Genomic DNA, 27,897 nt, shown 5'->3' on the forward strand with positions numbered 1-27,897 from the left:
TCAGCACACGGTCAGTGCGTCCTTCCGCTGCCAGACCTTCCCCAGGAAGGGGACGCTCCCCATTGCTGAGGAGACCCACTCCCAGAGGGAAGGCAAAGTATTTCTTGAGGTAGAAATTCTGACAAGAATCTTGAGGTTTCCTTCCTCAATTTTGAGTGCTTCTTCTCCTTGTTGGAAAACAAACACACAGGGAAACAGACCAGGGAGAGAAAAACAAAAAAGAGCAGAGTGGTTCCAAACTGCTTCCAATTTCACGGGCTTCTCCTTGTGGGAGGCTGCAGCTGACAATGCCGCTCTCTGCAAGATCAGCTCTTTTGGGGACCAGCCTGCTGCGCTCCCTGGCTGCCCTGCGCCTGCGCAGGCAGGAGGACTCCACTCAGCACTCTCCCGACGGCCCAGTGGGCGACCACCCTGTGGCCATGGCCTTGCCAGGCACGGACCTCACAGTATTTCTTCTGCTTGGGGTTCTGCTGCCTCTGCCATTTGGCAGAGAGTGTGAGCAAAGCCAGCCTGGCAGTAGATGTGCCACTCCCCCCAACATCCAAACCTCCCGGTCCTGCATAACATTCCAGAAGTCTCGTGCCCCCAGGTCTCTGGCTTGCAGCTAGACTGGCTCCCCAAGGACACAGACACCCTCCTAGTCTGAGCAACTGTGTGTGTGTGCCATGGACTGAGTCGGCATGTTTCTTCTGTAAAGGGCAGATAGCAAATATTTTAGGCTTTGTGGGCCACATATGAGGAGTCTCTGGGTGGTTGGTGCAAAAGGTTAAGCACATAGTTACTACCTGAAAGGCTGGCGCTTTGAACTCACCCAGAGGTGCCTCAGAAGAAAGGCCTGGCAATCTATTTCTGAAAGGTCACAGCCATGAAAGTCTACGGAGCACAGTTCTACTCTGCAACACGTGGGGTCACCATGAGTCGGAATTAACTCAGCGGCAACTGGTTTGGTTTTGGTTTTGGGGCCACATAAGGTAACTGTCACAACATCTTTGCTTTTTTTTTCTTTTTTTTAACCACCTTTTAAAAATGTAAAAGCCATTCTTCGTTTATGTTGCAGTTAGGTTCCGTTGAGTCAGCCCCAACTCATGGCGACCTTATGTAGAATACAAAATGCTGCTCAGAGCTGCGCCATCTTCATGGTCCTTTATATGTCTGAGTTTATTATTGCAGCCACGGTTACAATCCATCTCATAGAGGGTTTCCCTCACCTTCCCTGGCCCTCCACTTTACCAAACGAGATATTCTTCTCCAGCGATCAGTCCCTCCTGATGACACTTCCAAAGTAAGCGGATCAAAGTCTCAGACAAGATTCTGTGATCCGTAGGGTTTTTTATTGGCTGATTTTGGAAGTGGATCCCCAGGCCTTTCTTCCTAATCTGTCTTAGTCTGGATGTGCAATTGAAACCTGTCCATCATGGGTGGTCCTGCCAGTATTTGAAATACTGGTAGTATAGATTCCAGCATCACAGCAATACACGAGTCACCACAGTACAATGGACTGACGGATGGGTGGTAGATTCTTGGCTCACGGGTCATACAAAAACATGCATGTACTCAGTGAGCCCTGCCAGGGGCCAGGCAGCCAGGAAGGCTCTACATGGCTGGTCTTTGCACTTTGGGGTCTCAAAATGGGGAGTGGCATCTGTGCTACATTACTCTTGTGTTCTGGACCCAAAATAAAGGAAAAGCTGGCTGACCTGTTGCCTCCTGGGTCTGTTGTCATTGTTAAGGGTGACATCGCCAGCATTGTCACCTCCCTCCTGTGCATTTGTGTACTGTTGACAGACATGGACCGAGGCTGTGTTTGGTTAGCCAAGGGTACACGGGCACTGCAAAGTGTTGCTGGGACTCAGCATGGGAAGAGCTGGGGTCGAGCTAGGAGTCTTGGTGCTGCCCCTGCAGCCTCTCCTAGCCCCTGGAAGGCACAAGGAGGCAGGAAGTTCAGACTGGTGCCTAAGGTTGCCCAAGAAGTCCCAGAGATAGCCTGGAAGGCAGGCGTCTTGGCTATGGGTTTGCCGAGTTGCAGCGAGGCTGTAATCCTGCAGATCTCTGCACCGTCTTTCTTGTATCTGGCCCTGAGCTCAGTCTGGCCTGGACGTGCAGAAGCAGGACCCATGGGGTTTACTTGTTGACATGAGAGGGTGGGATGGACTGCACACCCTTCCACCTGGCCCGGCCTGCAGGTTCAGTCTGCTCCCACAAAAGCCAGTCCGGCCCGGGGGGCTGCCGGTTGTTACATGGATGCTGTAGAATTCCGAAGGCTGCCCGTTTTTCACAGCGGATCAGCGCAGATTCCTCAGCACAGCTGTTCCTGTAATTGGGTCCCATTAGGAGACTGTGCGGTCCTGTTTGGCGGCTCCCTGCCTCCCACCGCCCCATGCATGGTGGTCTCAAGTTAGCACGGCAGCTGTGACCAAGCCCAGGCTCTCTGAAGCAAGAGACCCTGACGGTTCCCCTGGGCTCTGCCTCTCTGCCCCTTCCCAGACTGGAAACATTCTTGGTGGGAGAGACAGCACAGCCCCTTCCCATCATCTCTCTCCTTCTCCCCTCGTCACCCCTCCTTCATTGCTCCAACAGAACCAGTGTGCTAGAGGCCAAGTGGCCGAATGGCTGGGAGCGTACCCTGCAGAGTCCCAGGACCTGGTTAGAAGCCCAGCTGTGTTATGCTGGAGAAGTGCCTCGACCTGAACCGCAGCCTTTGCAGGGGCATGTGGGGATGGTTAAAGGGTTGTTGTAAGCATTAAATGTGCTTAGGTGCCATCAAGTTGATTTTGACTCATAGCGACTCCATGTGTCAGAGTAGAACTACGCCACCGGGTTTTCTTGGCTGTAATCTTTATGGGAGCACATTTCCTGGGGTCTTTCTCCCTCAGAGCTGCTGGATGGGTTCAAACCACCAACCTTCTGGTTAGCAGCTGAGCACTTAACCGTTGCACCATCAGGGCTCCTTAGCTAGTGCGTTAGCTGTGATCATTAATATCATTATTTTTTTGCAACCAGGAGTGGAAACCAATGGCCTTCTCACGTCACTGGCCTGCGAGTTTGTGGAACCCAAATGAGAGGGCCCACGAATATTTGTCAAGAGAGTTAGTTGATGGAATAATTAACAAGGAGGACTGCATTTGATCGAGAAATGTCCTTCTGTCCCCTGGGTCATTGCCCCAATGGAGACAGTGACAACGGGTGGTTGCGTCATTCCTTGGTACCTGGGAAGTGCTGCCCGCCATCTTTGTTGTTGTTAGTTGCGGTTGAGTTGATCCTAATCACGGCAATCCCGTGTGTGCAGAGCAGAACTGCTCCGAAGGGTTTTTGAGGCTGTGACCTTTCAGAAGCAGATCGCCAGGCCTTTCTTCCTCTGGGTGGGTTTGAACTGCCAACCTTTCGGCTAGTAATTGAGCAGTTAACCATTTGCACCACTCAGGGACTGTCTTTGGAAGAATTAAAATTCATTTCTGCTTTGGAATTTAAGGTGACAGTATCTGACCTGACCACCTTGATGTTTTCCCAAGCCCCAAAAAAAGGCCAGATCTTGAGCAGTGGGGAGGGGAGACTCGGTGAGCCACTGCCCCCGGACCTGGGGTCTCAGACTCAGATGCGTGTGTCACAGAGCGAGCTTTGCAAGGAGATCTATGGCCCTTTTTATTCACTTACGATTATTAAGGATCATCTTAACCAACAAGGTATCAATAAGCAGGGTCAAGTTGAAATGCATTTATATGAGCCTGTCAATATCGAGGTTATTTCTATAACTAAAAAGGGCTGAGAAGAAAAGACAAATGTGTGTACAGGCCCTATCATTGACCTTGAGATTTATCTGCCCTCTTGGGAGCCCCTGCAATACGGGGCCTCTGGGCGGTAGGGGCAGGGGTACCCAAAGCTGCTTCTCCCTGTTGGCTTGCACCAGGGAGTCCAGATGGAAGCCCCTGGGTCCGGCACCTCCAGCAGCCAGGCCATGGGTCATCAGGCAGCAAGGCAGTGCCCACACTTACTACCTGGTCCCTGAGTGTCCTTGTTTTCAGAAGCAAGGTGGGAGTGGCCCGTGGTCCTGGGGGAGCATATTTTTTAGACATGTATGGGGAGAGCTGCCTCGGGGTTTATGACTGGCAGAGCTCCATGCTGGGTTAAGCAGTTGGGGACAGGCAGAACCGCCAGCCAAGTACTCCCTGTCTGCAGCTGGCACTTGCAGTGAGCAATGTCAGGCTCACAATGTCAGGCTGTGCCGGGACAGTGTCTGCACATGCACCCCGAACTTCAGACATATAAGAACATGGTCCTGCAACATCTGAGGTCGCACTCAGACTCTCCCATCCAGCATCGTGTGGCTTCTGGGGACAAGAGGCTATGCCCCTATAGGCCCCTTGACCTGCACTGCTGAGCCTCAAGCCCCAGCTCCTGGGGGTCCCCACAAACACTCCCATTAGACGGCGTAACTCCTGGGGCTGGCAGCAGAAGGTACCCCTCGTCCCACGGTGAGGTCTGTTGTTAAGGGTGACCAAGACACTTTAGGCTCTGGGCATGGGACTGTCCTGTTGGTATTCTCTGACGCATCCCCACCTTCTGACAGCAGCATCTCCTCGAGTCCACCCTGATGTCCCCCTCTATCAGGTTGATCACATGGAGGGGCTCCCAGGACTGGGAGCTTTCAGTGCTAAAATCAGGCAATGGGGACAGTTTCCCCCTCCCTCCTGGGGCTGCTGGTGCATGGCAAACATGAGACTGGCCTCCTGGCAGGGTCCAGAGGCTGCATGGAGCCAGGGTTCAGGGGTCAGAGGGCTAGCCTCCCCCTTTGGCTCCCCACGCTGCTCCCCACCAGGCCCTCAGTCCTGCTCTTCAGTCACCTGCCAGTGATGCCCAGCCCTGCAAGGCACAGTGCCTGCCACCCATGCCCAGGTTCCTGCAGGGGCCCCTCGAGTGCCCCCCAGCATGCTGTCTAGGGGGTGAAGTAGCTGCCTCACTTCTGCAGTCACAGAGAATCACCCCTGGGGACCACTAACCAAGCTAGGGCCACGCTGGCCTGGCCAGCACCAGCTCTGCAGCTCCAACCCAGCTGGGGATGCTGGAAGCTGGGGCGGGCTTGTGCACTCTCCCACCCTGCAGGCATGAACACTGTGGGGCACTCATCATTTTGTCCTTAGTAGATGTGCCTAGGGTCTGCAGCTGGGTCTCAGGCTGTGGGGGCTCCTTAGTCATGCCTGGAACCCAGCACTGCCCAGGAGGCCCATAATCCCGTGGGGTACAGACCTACCAGTAAAGTTACAGGAGCTTAGAAATGAGCGCGCACCATCCCCTTCCAAATTGTAATAGCCCAATAAAAGTTTATAGAGAAATAAAGGAAGCAGAAGGGGAGGAGGGAGAAGAGGAGGAAGGGGGCTGATAGTTAGGTCACATGGCAGTCTCACCTAGAATCACTACCTGTCCCAAACCTCTTCCTCCCCGACACCGCCCCACCCCAAGGGGGTCCTCAGGGTCTGAGGCCTCCCCAGGTGGCACTTCCCCTCCCAGGGCCCAGCTCTCCTCCTCTCTAACCCCAAACCACCCCCGACACACAAGGAAGCTCTGGGTCAGACCCAGGAACAAGTGGCTTTGCAGGCATTTCTCCTCATTTCCGGGGACCCTCGTCCAGTCCCTGGGGCTGGAGGTCGAGAGCTCCTGGACTTGTGAAAGCTCTGTGTTCTGAAACTGAAAGTTATGGCTTGTCATGAGTCATTGATTAGAAGTGCCACTCACCACCCGTGCTTCTGTGATTTACGTGTACTTCCTCTGGGGACATCAATCTTCTGGAAGCAGGAGGAGGGGCCCGTACACCAGGGCAGGCCTGGTGTGGGCCTGAGACCCTTCCTCCTGGCCTTACCCATCCTCCAGGCCTGGTGCAGACAGAGGGCTCCAGGAGCCCAGCCACAGCTGCTGATAGGAGCATATCACACACAGCCTTCTCCTGCCGGCCCTGCCTGGTCAGGTGCCAGCTCCCCCTCACCTTTCCAGACCACCGTGCTTGCTCCCCCATCAGCATTGCTCTCAGAGAAAACCCATCATAGCATCCATGGCTCCTACAGCTTCCCCATCCAGTCCAACCCACCACAGGGCCCCAGGTAGAAGCTCACAAGACCCCAGGTGGGAGCTCCCAGGCCCCAGGTGGGAGCTCACAGGACCCAGGCGGGAGCTCCCAGGCCCCAGGTGAGAGCTCCCAGGCCCCAGGCAGGAGCTCACAGGACCCAGGTGGGAGCTCACAGGACCCCAGGTGGGAGCTCACAGGACCCAGGTGGGAGCTCACAGGACCCAGGTGGGAGCTCACAGGACCCCAGATGGGAGCTCACAGGACCCCAGGTGGGAGCTCACAGGACCCCAGGTGGGAGGTGGCAGCCTTGTGAATCCCGTTGTCACCCTTGCCTACTGTGCCAACGTGCTAAGTCACTTCTAGGCCTCTTCTTCTGTAAAAAGAAGAGTTTAACACAGCCACCTCCTCACAGGCTGCTGCTTCTTTTTTTTAAATTGTGCTTTAAGTGAAAGTTTACAATTCAAGTCAGTTTCTCACACAAAAACCTACACACACTCTATTATTCGACCCCGGCTGCTCTCCCTACAGTGCGACAGCACCCTCCCCCTCTCCACTCTGTATTTCCTGCGTCCATTCGACCAGCTTCTGTCCCCCTCTGCCTTCTCATCTCACATCTGGACAGGAGCTGCCCACATAGTCTCATGTGTCTACTTGAGCTAAGAAGCTCACTCCTCATCAGTGTCGTTTTCCGTCTTATAATCCAGTCTAATCTTTGTCTGAAGAGTTGGCTTTGGGAATGGTTTTAGTTTTGGGCTAACAGAGAGTCCGGAGGCCATGACCTCTGGAGTCCATCCAGTCTCAATCAGACCATTAAGTCTTGTCTTTTTACTAGAATTCGAGGTCTGCATCTCACTTTTCTCCTGCTCTGTCAGGGATTCTCTGTTGTGTTCCCCCTCACGGGCTTCTTGCGTGCATTGCAAATGTGGTACTTCAAGCGAAGTCCTGGGTGGCTGCTAACCCAAAGGTTGGCGGTTTGAGTCCACCCAGTGGCACCTTGGAAGACAGGCCTGGCAGTCTATTTCTGAAAAAAATCACCGAAAACCCTGTGGAGTGCAGTTCTACTCTGACACACATGGGGGTGCCATGAGTAGGGGTGAATTGGTGGCCACAGGACTGGAATGTGAGGAGGTAGCCAGCATGCACCTGGCCCACCAGCCCTCCATTATTCTCAGTCTCCCTATCATTTGTTCCCTGGCCCCAGCTCTGGTCCTTGGAGCAGTCTCTGGCTGTTTGTTAGGGTCGCAGGATGCGCCCTCTGGGGATGGAGGGGAAACCTGGGTGGGGCCCCTGAGAGTCCACCTGGCACGCCAGCACCCTCAGGGGAAGAGGGAAGATGTCCCTGTGCTATGCACTGATTGCAGCCCCTTGGGGACTAGGGCTAATGTGAAGCCCCTTCCCCTCCCCTGACCTGCAGATCCTCCTTTGTCCCCTGTGCCCTGCCCTTCACCCATTGGTGTGTCTTGTCACAGCATCAGCCCCCATATCTGCCCTCAGAATCCAATTGAAATCCTCAGCCTGGCACCCAAGGCCGACCACTGCAGCTTCCAAGGCCTTTCCATACCCAGGCCACCACTGTCAGCTCTTACTACCTTCAGACAGGCTCACCCGCCCCCTCTCCCCAACTTCACACACACTGCCCCCTGCTACGGCCGCTCCATAGCCCTCTGCTCACGGCTTCTGCCACTGCCCATCAGGAGCCAAATCTCCGGAGAAGGACCCAGCCTCCTCTGTACCCTCACACTGTAGTTCTCAGTAAGAATCTGTGGTTCTGTCCTTTGTTTTCATGCTTACGTTGCTGTGGAAGGGGAAATAGGCTTTACCCAATGTCTCTGCCCCAAAGGAGCAGTCTGTGTATTTAAAGAAAAAAAATTATTTCTTCAAGACCCCTTTCATGGGGCAGTGTATGCAGAAGGCACTCAATGACAGCTCACTAAATGAGGATAGGAAAGGAAGTTGCAAACTTGCCCTGGGGTGCGGGGTGGGGGTAACGGGAAGAGCTTAGAGGATATAACCCTGCGAGGAGAAGTCTGAAGAGAAGGGGGGGCACTCATTCATTCATTCATTCATTTGTTCATTCATTCTGCAAAAGGTAGATGTCTTTGTTAGTTTGCTGATGCTGCTATAACAGAAATACTGAAGTGGGTGTCTTTAAGGACCAGAAAGTTATTTTCTCAGTTTACAAGGCTTGAGGTCCAAATTCAGGGCTCCGGTTCTAGAGGAAGACTCTCTCTCTCTCTCTGTGGGCTTCGGGGAAAGGTCCTTGTCTCAGCTTCTCCAGTGTTCTTCTCAGTGTTCCTTGGGGATCTCCAGGTGGCATCTATCTTTCCCTCACCTGCCTTTGTTTCTCCTTGCTTCCTTCTCTGCCTAATCTACTCCTTTTATATCTCAAAAGTAATGGGCTTAAAACACACCCCGCACTGATAAGGCCTCATTGACTTAATACAGAAAACCCAAATGGGATTACATCTACAGGCAGGGCTTAGAATTTCAACACGCATTTGGGGGGACACAGTTCAATCCATAACGGTAGGTGTAGGTGCAAGAGCAGGCCCGAGGCGCTGGGCAGGGTGTCCAGGCAAAGAGGCCTGTGCAGTGCAGACCGAGAGCTGTCAGCAAACAGAGTGTTCTTGGAGCGTCTGGAAGTGCAGACCATGCCCAGATCCGGGTTTGTGCGAGGCCAGCTGGCCGGGGAAGGCCAGTGACCTTGTATGGAGCAAATCATTAAGCATGCGGTTTCAGCCTGCTGGCCACTCCCTCCGCTCTTGTGACCAGAGCGAAGCACAAGGCCCTGGATGTTCAAGATAAGTCGAGAGAGAACGACAACAAGCCCAAGGCCCATTTCCATGGGGAGCTGTGCCTGGCCCGGACACGAGGTTCAGAGGATGGTGCCTGGGTTTTCTTCTTATTGTTAGTTGCCATTGAGTTGATGCCGACTCATGGTGACCCCATGTGTGGCAAAACAGAACTGTTCCAAAGGGTTTTCAAACTGTGCTTTAGTGTTCTGAGGGGCTGCTGGGGGGGGTGTGAACCACCAACCTTTCCCCTGGTAAGTCTAGCGCTTAACTGTTTGTGTCACCCAAATTTACTTGTTAGCCAAACAAAAAAGGTCTGGGTAGGAAGACTTTGCTGATATTCACACAGGGCTATTTTCCTCATGGTGGGCCTCCATTTGGGATTCTCTGAAAGGCATCCACAGGGCACGAAGTAGAGGGCTGGGAAACGCCTTGGGGAAGGGGAGGTGGACGGTGGGTGCGGGAGAGGCGAGAGGGGGTGTCTGGGTTGGGAATGTCAATGCCAGGTGGAGGCCAGTCTGTGTTTCAGGGATGGGCCCTCCAAGGAGCCAGGGTCCTTTTTCTTGCCGTACTTGACTGTGTAAATATTTTTCTTAGGCGTAAAGAGAGAGCCTCCATTCATTGGGTAGATCGCACTTGAAAGAACTGAGAAGTATCTGTTTAGGCATAAAAGCTAAAAACAGTGTCTGAGGCGCCTTTAAAAAAATCATTTCTGCAGCTCAAACATGGCCAAGCTGACTTTTTTAATGCAAAAAATAAATAAATATCACCCAGCTCCCAGTTGAGAGCTCAAGAGTTTGTGTCAACACTGTCGGTGCCTTTGTTCTGGGAGCCAGGGCCAGGCCGCCGGTGACTAACCGCCTTTCATAGTATGTGTCCGAGCTGCCAACGGGACACCACCCAGCCCAGCACAAGCTAGCAGGGCCAGGGGAGCGCCCCTCTGCGGAGAGTCCTGGCCAGGGTTCAGGTGTGAGTCCCAGTCGGAAGGGTTGGCGTTTGGCTTCTTCCAGCCGGATGCATCCACCCAACAGCCAAGTCCAGAATTGGGAGGATCCACGTTGTATGCAGCTGCACCACTCAGTAGCTTTTTGACCTTTGCCCTGTACTTCAACTCACCAAGCCTCTGCTTCCTATCTATAAAGCAGAGATAATTGTAGTTCTTACCTCATACAGCATTGTTGTGAGAAGTAAAGGAGACCTGTGGTGCCTGGACAGGCCCTGGCACATAGTTGTTATTGTTAGGTGCCATCATGTCGGTTGCAACTCATAGCAACCTTACGTATAACAGAAGGAAATGTTGCGCAGTCCTGTACCATCCTCACAATAGTAAATATCTTTGAGCCCATTGTTGCAGCCACTGTGTCAGTCGATCTCGTTGAGGGTCTTCCTCTTTTTCAGTGACCTCTACTTACCAAGCATGATGTCTATCTCCAGGATAAGCCTTTCCTAATGTTATGTCCAAAGTAAAGGAGTTGAAGTCTTGCAGCCCTTGCTTTTAAAGACCATCTGAGGCACATTGGAGGCTCCCCAAAATACTACCTGCCGCCCTCATCATCATCATCGACATTGTTGCTGCTATTACTTTAATGCGACATTTACACCAGGGAAATTGGCAGCAGTTGTAGGACTTGTTTTAGGAAGAAAACTAAGGATGGGAATTGTTCTTTAAACATTTCTTCTCAAAGAAGAGAGGAAGCACATTTGAGGCTGTGGCACCTCTTTCCGCGAATATAATGAGTCTGGAAAATGGCATTTCAGTGAGGTCTGACGTCAGCTCGTTAGATCTACTTCTAGGGTATTGTTTGTCAGTTGCTGTCAAGTCGGCTCTGACTCATGGCACCTCCATGTGTTTCCCAATAGAACTGTGCTCCATAAGGTTTTCAATGACTGGTTTTTCAGAAGTTGATCCCCAGGCACTTCTTGGTAGACTCGAACCTCCAACCTTCCAGTTAGCAGCGGAGCACGTTAACTGTTTGCACCACACAGGGACTCGGGTACTGTTTAGTTGGGTATAAAACACTCCTAAAATGGTAGCTGCATGGAAATCAAAGCAGGTGACTATGGGGGAATTACTAGCCCGTCTTGGCCTCTCTGCTCAGACTCAGCCTCCAGCAGAACCCTACATCCCTGCAGCCCCCACAATCTCCCAGAGATCAACAGTGCAAGGCTTAGAGCTGGGGCAGCATGTCAGGGTGGGGGATCTCCATCACCTCGGGCCTCAGCTCCCCCTCTTATTTCAACCTGAGTGACCTGCACAGACAACCCTGGCCTCCCTGTTCCATAAAGTCTTCTTGAAAAGGAGGAGGCCTTGAAATCAGCTCTTAGCAGGTTCTAGGCTCAGACACACATGTTTGACTACTTCAGAATGCACAATAGAGAAACATAAAACACAGCTTAGGTAGAGAAGACCTGGGCTCAAAGGCCAAGAGCAAGAGTTCAATAAGCCAGAGCGTTTGAATGACCTTGTGAGCCATGCTGTCCTCCAGGCTGGCGAGAGGGCTCCACGCACCAGGTTGAACCTGGTTCTCTCTAGTTATACAGTGGCCTTCGGCCTGGGGCAAAATCTGGGTTTCCTCCTGTAGGTATATTTTCAAATACTTTAATAACAGGTTATTTTGAAGGGAGGGAAACCTTCTGGGATCCATTTGTGACACCAAACAGAAAATTTAGCCCCCCTCGGGGAACATGCCAGAACTCCAGAGCTGTGAGCGAATGAGATGTCTGTGTGTGTCGACTCTTTGCTGATTTTTTTGGAGAACAGAGGGTATTTATTTTAAGAGTCAAAAAAGATGTTTTGACCAACTCCACTTAGCTAAATCCTGGCACTGATACCCGAGGGAGAAGCTAAATGTTGGAGCTCAAACCTCTATTTTTTGGTGAAAATGCTTAATCAAAACACACCTAATACTTCTACCGGGGTCCCAGGGACTGGGCTCAGAGCTCTGCCGGCCACTGCTGGCAGCTGACATGCTCGCAGTGAGTGCACTGAGAGTTAAGCTAGCAAAATAAAGAGGCTGTTCAGCTCGGCAGCGGCTCTGGCAAGGAGAAAGCAGAGGCTGAGAGGCTCCAGAAGGAGTGTGTCCGGTGGTATGTCTACGGAGGTCAGCAGTGGGTGAAGAGGCACGCGTACCTGCCAAGACAGGCTATGACGTCGGGGGCAGGCAGAGAGAAGCAGCCAGGATGGCCGTTGCAGAATTCAGCTCAAACCTTCCATTGGCAAGAGGGCACGTTCTTCAGAGTCACCCCATGCTTCCTTTTGAGGGGGACACAAAGAGCAAGTTGTTGTTATTAGTTGCCGTCAAGTCAGGTCTGACTCATGGCAACTTTATGTATAACAGAAGGAAACGTTACCCGTTCCTGTGCGATCTTCACAAGTGTTGATATGCTCGAGTCCATTGTTAGGGCCACAGTGCATTTTGAGTGCCTTCCAACAGAGTGGGCTCATCTTCCAACACTATATCAGACAATATTCTGTTGTAAGCCATACAGTCGTCACTGGCTAATTTCCAGAAATAAGTTACTAGGCCTTTCTTCCTAGTCTTTCTCGGTCTGGATACTCCCCTGAAACCTGTCGATCGTGGGTGACCTTGCTAGTATTTGAAATACCAGCGGTATAGCTCCCAGCATCATAGCAACATGCAAGCCACCACAGTGTGACAAACTGACAGACAGATGGTAGGCATAGGGCATGGAGAGGGCTTAATGCCCCCCACTGCATCATGCAAGGGGTGGGGCTCAGCATATACAGGTGGTTCTTCCCTGGTCCCTTGTGTGTCTATAGCTGTGATTTGCATAACTCAAAACCACTCAACAACCCACATGTTGCAGCCCCCTGAGAACAGAGCGACAGTGCACAGGGGGACAGGGTCAGAGTTTGGAGGAGCTGCAGCCCTGACTGGTCTTCCTTCCACCACGCCCTTGTGTGGCTCTGGTTCTTCTCTTGCCTGGTGCATTGTGTCCAGCATCGTTTCCTATTGTGGTTTGAACATCTGTCCCTACATCTCCATCTGACGGCAGGCTCCTGGGGATATTAACCATCCCTGTGTTTTGTGTACAGGCCTCACTGGACTCTTCCAGAATAGCGAGAAGAGCCTCTGTTATGGATTGAATTGAGTCCCCCCAAAATATGTGTTGAAATCCTAACCCCTATACCTGAATATGTGATCCTATTTGGGAACAAGGGATTCTTTGTTGTGCTAATTAGGCCATATCAGTGCAGGATGGGTCTTAAACCCAATCACTTCTGAATTAGAAGGCGCCGCACAGGCATAGAGACAAGCAAATACAAACAGGGGGAAGACAGGTGTCATGTAGAGAGTGCCGAGGAACCCAGGAACACTGAGGCTACACAATTGAAAGACATGGATCTTCCCCCAAAGCCTACAAAGAGAGAGCCTTCCCCTAGAGCCAGTGCCCTGAATTCAGACTTCTAGCCCCCTGAACTATGCAGACATTAATTCTGGTTGGTTAAAGTCACCCACTTATTGACTGAATTGCTGGGCTTGAAGGCTAAGGACCATGTCTCAGGGGACATTTAGGTCAATTGGCATAACATAGTTCATAAAGATAATGTTCTACAAGCCAGTTTGGTCGGTAGCATCTGGGGTCTTAAAAGCTTCCGAGTGGCCACCTAAGATACAACTATTGGTCTCTTCCCATCTGGAGCAAAGGAAAGATTAAAAGAAGAAATGAGTCCAAAAGACTAATGGCCTACAAGAACCACAGCCTCCTCTAGCCTGAGACCAGAAGAACTAGATGGTGCCCAGCTGTCACTACCGACCACTCAGACCAGGGACACATTACAAGGTCCCGGTCAGAATGGGAGAAAAATATAGAACAAAACTCATATTCCTAAAAAAGACCAGGCTTACTAGACTGGTAGAGACTGGAGGAACCCCCAAAACTATTGCCCTAACATACCCTTTTAACCTGAAACTGAAGCCACTCCCGGAGGTCACCTTTCAACCAAATAATAGATTGGCCTATGAAATAAACAATAACACCTGTGAGGAATGTGCTCCTTAGAACAATTGACTGTAGAGACCAAATGGGAAGCATTGGCCCAAAAGCAAAGGGGAGAAGGCAAGAAGGGGTAGGACAACTGGATGGATGGAAATGGGGAGAGCGCTGACACATTGCAGGGATAGCAACCAATGTCAAGGAGCAATTTGTGCACAAGATGTTGAATGAGAAACTGATAGGCTTGTAATCTTTCACCTAAAACATAATAAAATGATTGAAAATAAATAAGTAAATCTCACCATCCCCAGTTCTCAGTTGAGGAGTTCCCAGGGCTAGTGTGCTTCAGAGTTCAGATTCTCCCTGAGCTGGTGGTAAGGGTGAGTCATTGCTCAGGTAGGAAGTCTGAGGACCAGCTAGTTTAGGTGGGGTCTGAAGAGCACCCAGATCACCAGAGAACACAAGACCGATCCATTCCCTACCTCGCTCAACGGTGTGAACTTTACAAAATCGGCAAACGTTACATTTACAAAAATGTGAGTTGTAGCTCTGCCTTAGGTACCAGTTAACTACCTAGGACTTCTGAAGGACGGTGTTTGAATAACACTGAATTATGCTGTCAGAGGCGTTAATCCTTACCCAGAAAGCGTATACCTCACAGTTCAAAGTCAGCCTATCTGTCTAAGACACCCCCTTGGCATTTAGGTGGTAACTGGGCCCAAAGAAATGTTTTTCATCCCCTACCACGATCACGATGAGGGTGCATATTTTTACTCAAATTTGAACCCATTTTTCTTTGCCAGCCAGTAAAAATAAACTTTTTTATTCTACAAAAAAAAAAAAAAAAGCCACCCATTTACGGTATTTCTGACACAGCAGCACTAGGAGACTAAGACACTGATCCACAGCAAGTTTTTGGGCTCATGGAGGCTCAGTTACAACCAGGGCTTTTCCACCCCAGATATACTGAATCCGAATCTATAGTTTAACAAGATCCCCAGGACTCTGATGTATAATAAATGTGGAGAACCACTGCTCTACTTGTGGTTCTCAGAACTGATCCCTAACCAGCAGCATTAGCATCCCCGGGAACTTGTCGTTGTTGTTGTTAGGTGCCATCGAGTCGGTTCCGACTCATAGCGACCCTATGCACAACAGAACGAAACACTGTGCCATCCTTACAATCGTTGTTATGCTTGAGCTCATTGTTGCAGCCACTGTGTCAATCCACCTTGTTGAGGGTCTTCCTCTTTTCCGCTGACCCTGTACTCTGCCAAGCATGATGTCCTTCTCCAGGAACTGATCCCTCCTGACAACATGTCCAAAGTATGTAAGACGCAGTCTCGCCATCCTTGCCTCTAAGGAGCATTCTGGCCGCACTTCTTCCAAGACAGATTTGTTCGTTCTTTTGGCAGTCCATGGTATATTCAATATTCTTCGCCAACACCACAATTCAAAGGTGTCAACTCTTCTTCGGTCTTCCTTATTCATTGTCCAGCTTTCACATGCATATGATGCAATTAAGAATACCATGGCTTGGGTCAGGTGCACCTTAGTCTCCAGGGTGACATCTTTGCTCTTCAACACTTTGAAGAGGTCCTTTGCAGCAGATTTGCCCAATGCAACGCGTCTTTTGATTTCTTGACTACTGCTTCCATGGCTGTTGATTCTGGATCCAATCAAAATGAAATCCTTGACAACTTCAATCTTTTCTCTGTTTATCATGATGTTGCTCATTGGTCCAGTTGTGAGGATTTTTGTTTTCTTTATGTTGAGGTGCAATCCATACTGAAGGCTGTGGTCTTTGATCTTCATTAGTAAGTGCTTCAAGTCCTCTTTACTTTCAGCAAGCCAGGTTGTGTCATCTGCATAACACAGGTTGTTAATGAGTCTTCTTCCAATCCTGATGCCCGGTTCTTCTTCATATAGTCCAGCTTCTCGTATTATTTGTTCAGCATACAGATTAAATAGGTATGGTGAAAGAATACAACCCTGATGCACACCTTTCCTGACTTTAAACCAATCAGCATCCCCTTGTTCTGTCTGAACAACTGCCCCTCGATCCATGTAAAGGTTCCTCATGAGCACAATTAAGTGTTCTGGAATTCCCATTCTTCACAGTGTTATCCATAGTTTGTTATGATCCACACAGTCGAATGCCTTTGCATAGTCAATAAAACACAGGTAAACATCTTTCTGGTATTCTCTGCTTTCAGCCAGGATCCATCTGACAACAGCAATAATGTCCGTGGTTGCACGTCCTCTTCTGAAACCAGCCTGAATTTCTGGCAGTTTCCTGTCGATATACTGCTACAGCCGTTTTTAAATGATCTTCAGCAAAATTTTGCTTGCGTGTGATATTAATGATATTGTTCTATAATTTCCACATTCGGTTGGATCACCTTTCTTGGGAATAGGCGTAAATATGGATCTCTTCCAGTCAGTTGGCCAGGAAGCTGTCTTCCATATTTCTTGGCATAGACGAGTGAGCACCTCCAGCACTGCATCTGTTTGTTGAAACATCTCAGTTGATATTCCATCAGTTCCTGGAGCCTTGTTTTTCGCCAATGCCTTCAGAGCAGCTTGGACTTCTTCCTTCAGTACCATTGGTTCCTGATCATATGCCACCTCTTGAAATGGTTGAATATCAACTAATTCTTTTTGGTATAATGACCCTGTGTATTCCTTCCATCTTCTTTTGATGCTTCCTGCATCATTTAATATTTTCCCCATGGAATCCTTCACTATTGCAACTCGAGGCTTGAATTTTTTCTTCAGTTCTTTCAGCTTGAGAAACGCCAAGCGTGTTCTTCCCTTTTGGTTTTCCATCTCCGGCTCTTTGCACATGTCATTATAATACTTTACTTTGTCTTCTCGAGAGGCCCTTTGAAATCTTCTATTCAGTTCTTTTACTTCATCAATTCTTCCTTTTGCTTTATCTGCTCAACACTCAAGAGCAAGTTTCAGAGACTCCTCTGACGTCCACCTGGGTCTTTTCTTTCTTTCCTGTCTTTTCAGTGACCTCTAGCTTTCTTCATGGATGTTGTCCTTGATAACACTCCACAACTTGTCTGGTCTGTGGTCACTAGTGTTCAATGTGTCAAATCTATTCTTCAGATGGTCTCTAAACTCAGGTGGGATATACTCAAGGTCATATTTTGGCTCTCATGGACTTGCTCTGATTTTCTTCAGTTTCAGCTTGAACTTGCCTATGAACTTGTTAGAACTGCAAATTCTCAGTAGGGTTTTGAACTGGAAAGAACCAGTTCGAAGCCCTGGTTGCAATGTGAACTTCAGGGAAACACACCAGCACATCTCCCTTCTTTGAGGTGAGCCCCAGGGCCACCATTGGTTATGCTATCCCCTTCACCATTGCCTGAGCTTGTGCTCTGCATGGAGACGGGGCTGGTGCGACCTGCTGGCAGACGGCAAAGTGTTAACGGGGTCCCGCTTCCCAGAGATGTGTGGCTCTGGGTGCCTAAAACCAGCTGCTATTGAGTCGACTCCAACTCCTGAAAACCACAATGTGTCGGAGTAGAACTGTGCTCCACACAGTTTAAATGGCTGATTTTTTCAGAAGCAGATTGCCAGGCCTTTCTTTTGAGAGGCCTCTGGGTGGACTTGAACCGTCAGCCTTTCAGTTAGCAGGTGAGCCCCTTAACTGTTGGCACCACCCAGGGACTCCTAATCCAGTTGCTGTCGAATCCATTTCAGCTCAGGGTAACCCCACGTGCCAAACTCTTCTCCGTCTGCTGGGCCAGGACAGAGCCCGCACAAGAGCGCTTTGCCTCCACTCAGGCCATGGACACTTAGGGCAGATCAAACCCTCCAGATGCTTTCTCCTCTTCCAAGGTGGTTTATCCAGGCACCCAGAATCAATGGGTAGCATTACCCTTCATGTAAGTGCATGGCAGACACCCTGGAAATGTCATCGAAAGCAGCTGCCGCAACTGGAGACCTCCAGTTTGTAAAGCTTCCTCCAAAGCCCTCACATGGTGTCTCTAGACACGTTCAGCGTCCGCCCGGGAGCTTTGCAAAGTGATCGAGTCTTTGTGCAGGAGCCTCACAGAAGCTCCTGTCCTAGGGAGAGGCCCCTTCAGAGCAGGGGCAACTGGAGGTGGGGCCCAGCCTCATGCTGCAGCCAGGCTTCCCTTAAACTGTGCGGCATTGCTGGGTGTTGGTTGAGGGGGTCTTCTTTTAGACTAAAGTCAGTGGCTAAACAGAGAAGCCTGAGGACAAGTGCCCTTGAGGCTGAGGTGGCAGCTTCCCTGTCCAGTGCTATGGTCTGTGCCAGAGTCACACAGGGATGGATTCAGGGCATCCAAGCTCCTGAGAAAGAGAACTCCCTCTGATGGCTGCTCGCTTCCTTGTGGTCCTGGCTGGTACCCTGGAGGTATGCAAAACGCTGAGATCCTTCTGAAAATTAAAACACAGTTTTGCCCTCTGAGGCTAAAGTCAGCCTCCCAGCAAGAGTGGTACTGACAAACCATAGAACTCCTCTGGTAAAGGGGACCCCATGGCCCACAGCACTGAGCCCCCAGTCCTGGCCACCCTAACAAAGATCTCGGTCTCTGCTGGTAGCAATGTCCGAGGTGCAGCCAGGTAGCCTGCGGCTCAACAGGGGTGTTTCTGTACCCTCGAGGCGACACAGAGGTGTCCCCTTGGGCCTCTAGGGCCCTAGGCATTGATGGGCTGGCCCCTTTCTGGAAGCCTCCAGCTTTTCTGAGACCCAGGTGGTCAGCCTCATTCTCTCCTCAGAGTTCCCACATTGACCAAGCTTCTTGGCTCTGGACTCAGGGGACGAAAAGCAGACAGATGCAACAGCAGAGATGCCGGGCCTCATCCAATGGCCAAACTCAGCCCCTGTGTCCAAGGGTGACCCCTCACTGTGCCACCAGTGTCCAGTCCCAGGCCAATAAGGAAGGGTCCTCTGCCATGCCCCTGGCTAGTCTTCCCTGGAGTCTTCTCTCCCTTTCTGTCTCGTTCTCCTTTTCTACTTACAGCCACTTTCCAAACCACCATTTCAGAATCTATTAAAAGAAACATAAAGTCCCGAACTGGTTAGAATTCCCAACATTCAGGAACATGGCTGCTTGTTATTACAGCTGAGGCAGGCACGCTGGCCTTGTTCTGGAAGCGGCACCTGGTCCCGTCACCCGGCCGAGGAGGCACTGGCCGCCTCAACAGTGGGATTTAAGGAGGGGAACTAAACTCTGGGACTCAGCATTGCGCCTCGTTTCATTTTTCAATGTTAGTTTCCATCTTGGTTTTTATTCTTACGGAAACGACATCATCCTTCATACGAGCCTATGTCTAGCTCTCTCTGTTCAGAAGGGAAAACCCAACAGGTGCAGCTCATTTGCTCATTTGATCCATTTATAAAGTATTTGGTACCCACCCCTAAAAAAACCCCTTCAGCAATGAACCTACGGACTTTTAGGAGTAGAGGGAAGAAAAAAAAAAAAAAGAATTGTTGCCTTGAGTCAGTTCCAACTCATGGTGACCCCATGTGTGTCAGAGTAGAACTCTGCTCCACAGGGTTTTCAATGATTGAGTTTTTGGAAGTAGATTGCCAGGCTTTCTTCTGAGAAGCCTTTGAGTGGACTCAAACTTCCAGCCTTTCGGTTAGCAGCCGAGCACATTGACTGTTTGCACCACCCAGGGACTCCTTTAGGAGTAGAAGTCAAGCGAAATACTGCTGCTTGCCTGAGCCAAGCCAAGGAAAGCTCCAAGTTGAAACTCTTGGGGCAAGAGAAAGATCCAGAATTTCTGGCAGTTTCTCTCATCACTGCCCCAAGCCTCCGTTCAGACATGGAGTGGGGAGGGGTGCAGCACAGGGGTGCAGTGGGAAAGACAGGAATCATTAGTGCCACCCACAGCCCACTGCTAGGGGCCCTGGTCAGGGGTACTCCAAGGCATTCCCATGATGTGGGTGTCACTGCTTTTGTGCCTTAGCCTGATGTCCTGTAAGCAGTTTCTTTCAGAAGCATAGAGAAACCTCCACCCCCAAGAATTCCAAGATGAAATTAAAGATCAAGTGACGACTATGCCACTTTTGACTTGCCAGAAAAGAGAGAGCAGAGAGGAGGCTCCATCTCCTCCTGCTGGTGACAGCCATGCATTCAGGGGGCTTTAGCCACCCCTGCCTCTGCTGTGGCCTTTCCCCTGCTCTTTTGTCCTGGGGCCATGGTTCAAGTCCTGGCATGAACGTGGGTGCTCACCTGAGTCTTGCTCCCAGATATACTGGAAGCCATGAGGGCAGGGACTGTGTCTCCCCTTGCTAACCCCTGCAGGGACATACAGGACAAGGCACAGAGGAGCTGTGTCTCACGTTGCTAACCCCTCCAGGGCCATACAGGACAAGGCACAGAGGGACCGTGCCTCCCCTTGCTAACCCCTCCAGGACCACGCAGGACAAGGCACAGAGGGACTGTGTCTCCCCTTACTAACCCCTCCAGGGTTGTGTAGAACATAAGCACAGTAACTTCTAGATGCATACTCCTCAATTCACTGGGGAGCTCAGAAGAATAAGACTAGGGTCCATTGTAGGTTTCAGAACATCTCTGCTGCTCTCCATTGAATTGTTTTGAACATGTGTGGCTTGTCTCAAGACAGCTCTGTGTGGGCGTCTAACCCAGTTATTAGCCTACACGAAGCAGCCCTTGCCTGAAATGGCCGCCATCATGAACCAGCTGTGTTTCCAGGGAGGTGATGCCCCCAGAAGAGTGCTTCTATGTTGTTGTTGGTAGTTGTCGTTGCGTCTGCTCTGCCTTATGGTGACCTTACATATAATAGAACTAAACGTCGCCTGATCCTTCACCATCCTCAGAATCCTTGGTGTATCTGAGCCCATTGTTGTGGCCATTGTGTCAATCCATCTCATGGAGGGTTTCCCTCATTTTTGCTGACCCTCTACTTTACCAACCGTGACGTCCTTTGCTAGCTATTGTTTGGTCTTTCCTGACATGTCCAATGTAAGCGATTCAAAGTCCTCAGCAATTAGGGATGATGCCATTGAAATAGAGGATTCCAATTCTAAACAGGGCTCTTTAGTTCATATTATGTAGACTCCTTATTATTTCAGAGAACATTTTGATCCGACCCCACTGTGTATAGCCCGCTAGAGAACATTTGTCAGAAACTAACAAGCCCTTTCAAAATTATTTCGCAGCAAATCCTGACTGATTCGGAAGTGTCGTCACAGGAGGGCTGCCTCAAAAAGGTAGGAGAACTCGTTCGTGCCTTCTTCTCTCCCTGCCGCCTTTTGTGTTCCTGGTCCATCGGCTCTGTGATTTCCAACCTCTCTGTGCAGTTAGTAAGTGCATCATTGGGGTATGCTTCCGTCAGTAAGCAACGCAGGACCTGTGGACAAATGCGTCTTCGGGGCAGTGATTTAGTTGTATTTAGGATGGGTGCTTAGTTTTTGTGTGTGAGAGCAGGTAGGGGTCTCTTCTCCGAGCATCCTAACTCCTGAGAAGGGAGAGAACCGGTGGGAACGCTGTAGGCCATGCAGGCACATTCAAATTAAATAAACGCAGATCGTGTTTATTTAACTATCTTCACTGGATAGCCTCATGAAAAGAATATGGGGGGAGAAAAACAACAATTGGCTGCAGATTCAACAAAGCCTCTTGCTGTACTAATAGCTTCCAAAGATGGCTCGGGCATCACGTTAAATAAGCAAACCATTAGGTTGAAAGAAAAAGTGTCTGTGCGAGCATTATCTGCTACTTTGCTGACTGATGATAGATAATAGCTGGTTGACAAACATTGGCTCTAAAAGATCCAGAAGAGCAAGCTATGCACAGAAAATACACACATCCCCCAGGGAAAGTGCGCACACACACATGCATACCTGCCTGTCCGCGCCGCAGTCTAGACACCCACAGAAAGAACTGGGTCCAGAAATTATCTCCAAGCCTTGAACCCACTCACTAGATATAGCTCAGCTTCCAGGGAGTGTGTGTCTCACATACACACACACGCTCATTCATATATACTCACACATACACACACTCACATAGTCACACACATACATGCACACAGCCACACACACTCATACATGCACACATGCACACACTCACACACTCAGACACTAACACACGCACATTCACATGCGTGCACACACATACAGTCAAACACTCATACATGCACACGGCCACACACATGCACACAGACACTAACACACACATTCACACACATGCACACACTCAACACTCATACATGCGCACTCACGCACACATATACTCACATACTGTCACACACATACATGTACACACCCACACACACTTAGATACTAACACATGCACACTCATACACATGTATATTCACACAAGTTCATAGTTGCACACACTCACACAGATAACTATTATGTTGGATTTCCCAATAAAATGAAAATATTCTCTCTCTTGGCACCTTTGATTAAAGACGTCAGGGTAAAGCCCAGACAGCACCAGGTGGCACTACCTGGATTGTCAGGAAGTGTGTGTCAGCGCTGAGTAATCTAGTTCCTACCTAGGGCTACTTCCTTGGTGTTACATCACAACTGGATTTTGTCACACGGACTATGTGCTTCAGGGGCACTGTCAGCCCTTCACGCAGGATGAACGGAGCCAAGTTGTGTGGGACATCCAAGTCGTCTTAGCCCTGGAAGTTCACAGAAAGGCCTGTGTTGGTTCTGTGAGACCCTGTGCAGCCACTCTGTGGCTGAGGGTCTGGGGAGGCATTTAGCACAGCGATCTGTAGGGAGAAGGAACCCACCTCTGCTCACCAGGGTGAACCATGAGACATCTATTTTGGAGAAAACCTTGCAATGGGGAAATTTTCTGACCATGTGAAGGGACCTCTGGCAACAGGGTGACTTTTTAGCCCGTCGTCTCCATAACTCATGTGTCTGTGTTTGGCCTCCCAGGGATCCCTTTGTCTAGGCAGACAGTGATGCTAGGTGTCCAGTTCCCAGTTCCCACTGCCCAGGGCTGCCTTGGCCATTCCTCCTTCAAAGTGTTCCACCTCACGTTACACAGATTCCAACAACAGCTCCTCCTGCCTCTGTGAGTGAATCCGTATTTTCTTAAAGGACATAAAGTAGCAAGAAAGATGAAAGCAACTTTTCTGTATTTCAAAGAATGGCAGGATTTTCACTTCCCACTGACAGGGACCTAAAGTCAACTCTGATCTCTTAACTTGTAGAGTGAACATGAAAGCTTCACTTTTCCCACTAGAAATATGTAAACGAACTGTCTGATATCAGAGCGAGCATTCCTCCTTGACCCTGCTTTTCCTGAATGCATTGTCTGGGCTGCTGAGCAGGGGCCTGTTGCTGTTGTTAGTTGCTTGTCTACTGGTGGCCACCCACGTACAACAGAACAAAACATTGCCTGGTCCTACACCATCTTCACAACCTCTGGAATGTTTGAGTCCATTGCTGCGGTCACTATGTATTCTGAGTGCCATCCAACCTAGGGGGCTCATCTTCCGGCACTATAACGAACCACGTTCTGTTGGCATCCATAGCATTTTCACTTGCTGATTTTCAGAAGTAAATCACCAGGCTTTTCTTTCTAAGTCTGCCTTAGTCTAGAAGCTCCACTGAAGCCTGTCCACCATGGGTGACCCAGCTATACGGGTGGTATAGCTTTCAGCATCACAATAACAAACATGCAAGCCACCAGAGTACGACAGACAGACAGGTGGTGATGCGAGTTTGAAGGTGACACATTGATGGTGGTGGGCAGTGGGTTTGAAGGTCAAGGCAGATGGTAAAGAGTTCGAGTCTAAATTTCATGGGGTGTGAAGAGGCAACCCCCAGACACCTTTGAACCAGGCAGAACAATCAGAGTGATCCTTTGTGCTTTTGGGTCAGCGCTGTAGTGTGCTGTGCCTTTTATAAACGGTGGGACCATGGGGTTTGGCTCCCGTGGTCATTCTCAAGAGCTGCTTGTGGGACAGTGGTGGTGGTGACGGTAGTGAGATGGTGCTTTCGTTGCCTCTGACCCAGGGACCCGTCCCAGGTACTCAGTGTGTAGTGGGTGTCTTGGAGGCCCCTATCGCACTGATCACAGGTGCACTGGAGGCTCTAAGCCAGCTGAGGGGTCCTGCCACCTCTGCCACAGATGTGACTCTGAGACAGGGCGCTGTGCCTCCCTTTCTTCCTTGGCCGTAGCAGTGGAGCGTCAGGGCAGCAGTGGGTACCAGAGAAGAAGGGAGCCCTTCCACAGATCAGCCCTTATGTGGAGATGCTGCTGCAGGACCCCTTGGGGTCCCTGACATACTTAGGGGAAGCCTTGATGCCAAACTCCTCCTCTCTTACTGTTCAGCCAACATGCCTCCCTTCTCTGCCCTAAGAATGGGGGGTAGTTGCCTGGAGGAGGTGTCTTCATCCAAGTTCTCCAGCACCTCTCACAAGACTGAGAAACTGTCCTGCACGCAATGGCCCATCAATCCCACCATTTTTCCGGGCTCACCCTGAACTTGGACATTATTAGCCCTGGTGGTGCAATGGTTAAGAGCTCTGCTGCTAACCAAAAGGTTGTTTGTTCCAACCCACCAGCTGCTCCTCAGGAGAAAGATGTGGCAATCTGTTTCTGTAAAGATTCCCACTACTTTTGAGTTGATTCTGACTCACAGAGACCCTATAGGATGGAGTAGAACTGTCCTGTGGAGTTTTCAAGGCTGTGATATTTACAGAAACAAACTACCACATCTTTCCCCCTCTGAAGAGCTGGTGGGTTCAAACTACCGACCTTTTGGTTAACAGTTGTTGTTAGGTGCCGTTGAGTCAGTTCCAACTCACAGCAGCCCTGTGTACAGCAGAACAAAACACTGTCATCAAAATCATTGTTATGCTTGAGCCCATTGTTGCAGCCACCGTGTCAATCCATCTAGTTGAGGGTCTTCCTCTTTTTCACTGACCCTCTACTTTACCAAGCATGATGTCCTTCTTCAGAGAGTGAGCCCTTCTGGTAACATGTCCAAAGTATGTGAGATGTAGTCTCACCATCCTTGCTTCTAAGGAGCATTCTGGTTGTACTTCTTCCAAGACAGATTTGTTTGTTCTTTTGGCAGTCCATGGTATATCCAATATTCTTCAATGACACCACAATTCAAAGGCGTCAATCCTTCTTTGGTTTTCAGTACGACAAACTGACAGACGCATGGGGTTGGTTAGCAGATGAGCACTTAATCACTGCTCCACCAGGGCTCCTTTGGTTTCGGGTCACTATGAGTCAGAATAGACTCAACAGCAGTGAGTTTGGTTTGGTTTGGACCCAACGGTTAAGCGTGGCTGCTAACTGAAAAGTTGATAGTTCAAACCCACCCCTAGGCTCAGTGGGAGGAAGACCTGGTGATCTGCTCTGGTAAAGATTACAGCCTAGGAAACCCTATGGGGCAGTTCTCCTCTGTCACCCTGGGTCATTATGAGTTGAAATCAACTTGACGGCACACAACAACGGCATTTGGGGGATTCCAATGCTTGCCCAACACCACGAACAAGATCATGATGGTGCAATGATAGAGACCTAAACCTGGTGCGGAGATCTGGACCCAGGAAGTTTCTCCCCAGAGAGAGAAGGAAGGGACTGAGCTGAGGGAGACGGGCTAAAATTCAAAGACAAAGGGTCCAGACTCAGGAGCCAGGGAGACCATTCGATCTTCCTTCCAAACAGAAGATACCACCTTCCACGAGATGCGTTACTGTCAAAGCTCTGGATAAAATGTCTTTATTAAATATTTGTCTAGATGCACTAATGTGCAATTTAAGGACTACTTCAGTGAATTCCTTGGTAATGGGACAGAGACCCTCTGGTTCATCTGTCTTGTAGCTTGGAATTTTGTGTATGTGGCTATGCGGGTACACCTTCACGAAGACGTGTACTTGCTCCAACACATGTCATGGGTGAGGGTTCTGGCCTCACCAGGGGGCCTTCTGAGCTGGCACTTCTGAGCTTGAAGTATCCTGTCTTTAAGAGGAAGACCACAATCCCTCATCTCTATCTGCTCCGGTGAAACGTAACAACATTTAATTAATTAATTCAATCAGTGGGTTGACAAATAAAATGCAGCAAACATGATAAATCGTGGATTAGAGAGCCAGGGTGCTGGGGGGCAGAGGGAGGTACTAGAGGGCTCAGCTATTCAGTTTGCTGGTGAGGGGTTGAGACCGGAGAGGCTGGCAGCGCCAGACAACTGAGCTTCAATCCCGGATGGAATACCCAGGACTAGAACCTGGGACTCGACCCAGGATTAGAACTCAGATTGGATACCGGGGATTAGAATCAGAAAGGTGCAGCCAGGCTGAGGGTGAGAGCGGGCTTCCACCAGAGAGACAGCGCTGCAGCCTGTGGGCGGCACTGGCCTGGTCCCACCCCCAGGAGGGGAGGGCCTGCCTCTATGTTCCTGTATTCCCATTTCGTTGTCCCCTCTGTCCTCTTGTTGCCCTCCCCCTGCTTCTCCTCACCCTTCATCCCCCCATGCCTTGCCTACCCCTCTGTCCCCCGCATCATCTGCACCCCCATCCTCTCCATCCCTCAGTCTCTCACACCCCCTGTCTCTGACCCCATCCCCCACATCCTCCACTACCCCCTCGTCTCTTTCTCGTGCAATCCCCCCCATGCCCAGCAAGTACCTCCAACCCTTGAGGCCCCCTCTGACTCTGTCCTCTGCACCCCCTACATACCCCCATCCCCCAATTTTTCCCACCCCCTGTCTCCTGGTCCCCCCCATTTCACTGTGCTCTGCTCATTCCCCTGTCACCACAGCGCCCCTATTTCCATACCCCTGTCCCTGCAGCTCCCCCTCACCCCCTGCACCCCTCTCTGTCCCCCGTCCCTGCACCCCCCATCTCCATACCCTCCTCGTCCCCCTCGTCCCCTCTGCAGCCCTCCAGCCCACAGCTTTGGCGCTGGTGCTCAGAGCTGTGCTCGCCCCCACTCCATGTGCGCGCCCCCACCCCATGCCCCGTCATTCCAGTGCAGCTGGCTGTTCCCTAAAAGTCACTTTGGCCGCAGGTCGTCCACTGCCCCCTTCTCGCCGTGGTGCTGGGACCTCTGGGACCGACTCTCCATTTAGTCTGTTTACTTAGCGGGAAAGCCCGGGGCTCCCGGAGAGCAAACATCTGCGGGAGATAATCTAGCCAGTGTCCATCCATCACTCGGGCACCCGGCTCCCTGGAGAGCCCGCCGGAGCCCGTAATAAAAAGGCCGGGCGAAGAGGCTTTGGGGACGAATAAAGAGGCCTGTTAAGGGCAGCTGAAAATGGATGGAAGACATTATTAAGGCTCAATGGCTGTCTTATCAAAATCCAATAGGATAGACATTTGGCAAAAGGCTTAAATTTATTCTTTGACTTTCTGGAGGGCTTGAATTTATCCGGTAACAAGAGTGCCGTCCACCCAGGGAGATGGTATCGGCTAAAAGAATTCTGATTCAATCTACTTGGTGATACGAAAAGGGGGGCCTGGTGCCCCAATAGCCTTTTTCTTTGTCCCACTTTATCTTGTTTTCTTTTCCCTTCTTGAAAGGAAGGACATGTTAATACGGTACAACTGGGGCAGGAACACAAACAAAAGGAGGTGACCTTTTTTCTTTTTTTTTTCTTTTTCTTTTTTCTTCTTCTCCCCTCCTCACCTGCTTAAAAAAAAAAAATGGGGGATTTGCAGCAGTAGATCTAGAACCGGGGAACGGAAAATGTGCCTTTCCAGGAACTTAAAAAAAAATGCAGCCACTCCATTGCTCAGGGTGAGGAGTGGTGAGGGCGCGAGGTTTCGAAGGAGAGTCAAAAATAAATGGAGCTAATAAAGTCATACTGCTGGAAAGGGGCCTGGTGATGGGTCCATAAATCTCTCCCTGTTATTATTACATACAAAATGCTACAGGTCGTAAAAGTCATCCTATGGCCCGGCCCAGCACTGTCCCAACAGGGTGATGGATGGATAATTATGATAATTTGTGAAATGATTATTAGGATATTAGAGCCATGGCGTGTCCCACTGGGCTGCCAAGAGAACGCTTTCTATAGCCTGGCCCGGGTGGAGTGGCCTCTGGTTCAGGAAGTCCAAAGGTCTCCTGGGTCGCTCCTGTGGGGACTGGGAGG

At 50.3% G+C, this 27,897-nt stretch overlaps 1 protein-coding gene across 6 annotated transcripts in view; it reads left to right on the top strand.

The window, feature by feature from the left end:
• Positions 1-27,897, top strand: part of PRDM16 (PR/SET domain 16) — a 452,044-nt gene that overhangs the window by 202,797 nt on the left and 221,350 nt on the right. For 4 of the 6 annotated variants that reach the window (XM_049877678.1, XM_049877673.1, XM_049877675.1 and 1 more), the window contains exon 3: positions 20,978-21,028. The exons of the other annotated variants lie outside the window; for them this stretch is intronic. In XM_049877678.1, coding sequence (XP_049733635.1) covers positions 20,978-21,028 — 51 coding nt within the window. The remainder of the gene's footprint in view (positions 1-20,977; positions 21,029-27,897) is intronic. 6 annotated transcript variants of the gene reach the window in all.

Source organism: Elephas maximus, chromosome 3 (genome assembly GCF_024166365.1).
Source record: "Elephas maximus indicus isolate mEleMax1 chromosome 3, mEleMax1 primary haplotype, whole genome shotgun sequence".
Taxonomy (NCBI): Eukaryota; Metazoa; Chordata; class Mammalia; order Proboscidea; family Elephantidae; genus Elephas; species Elephas maximus.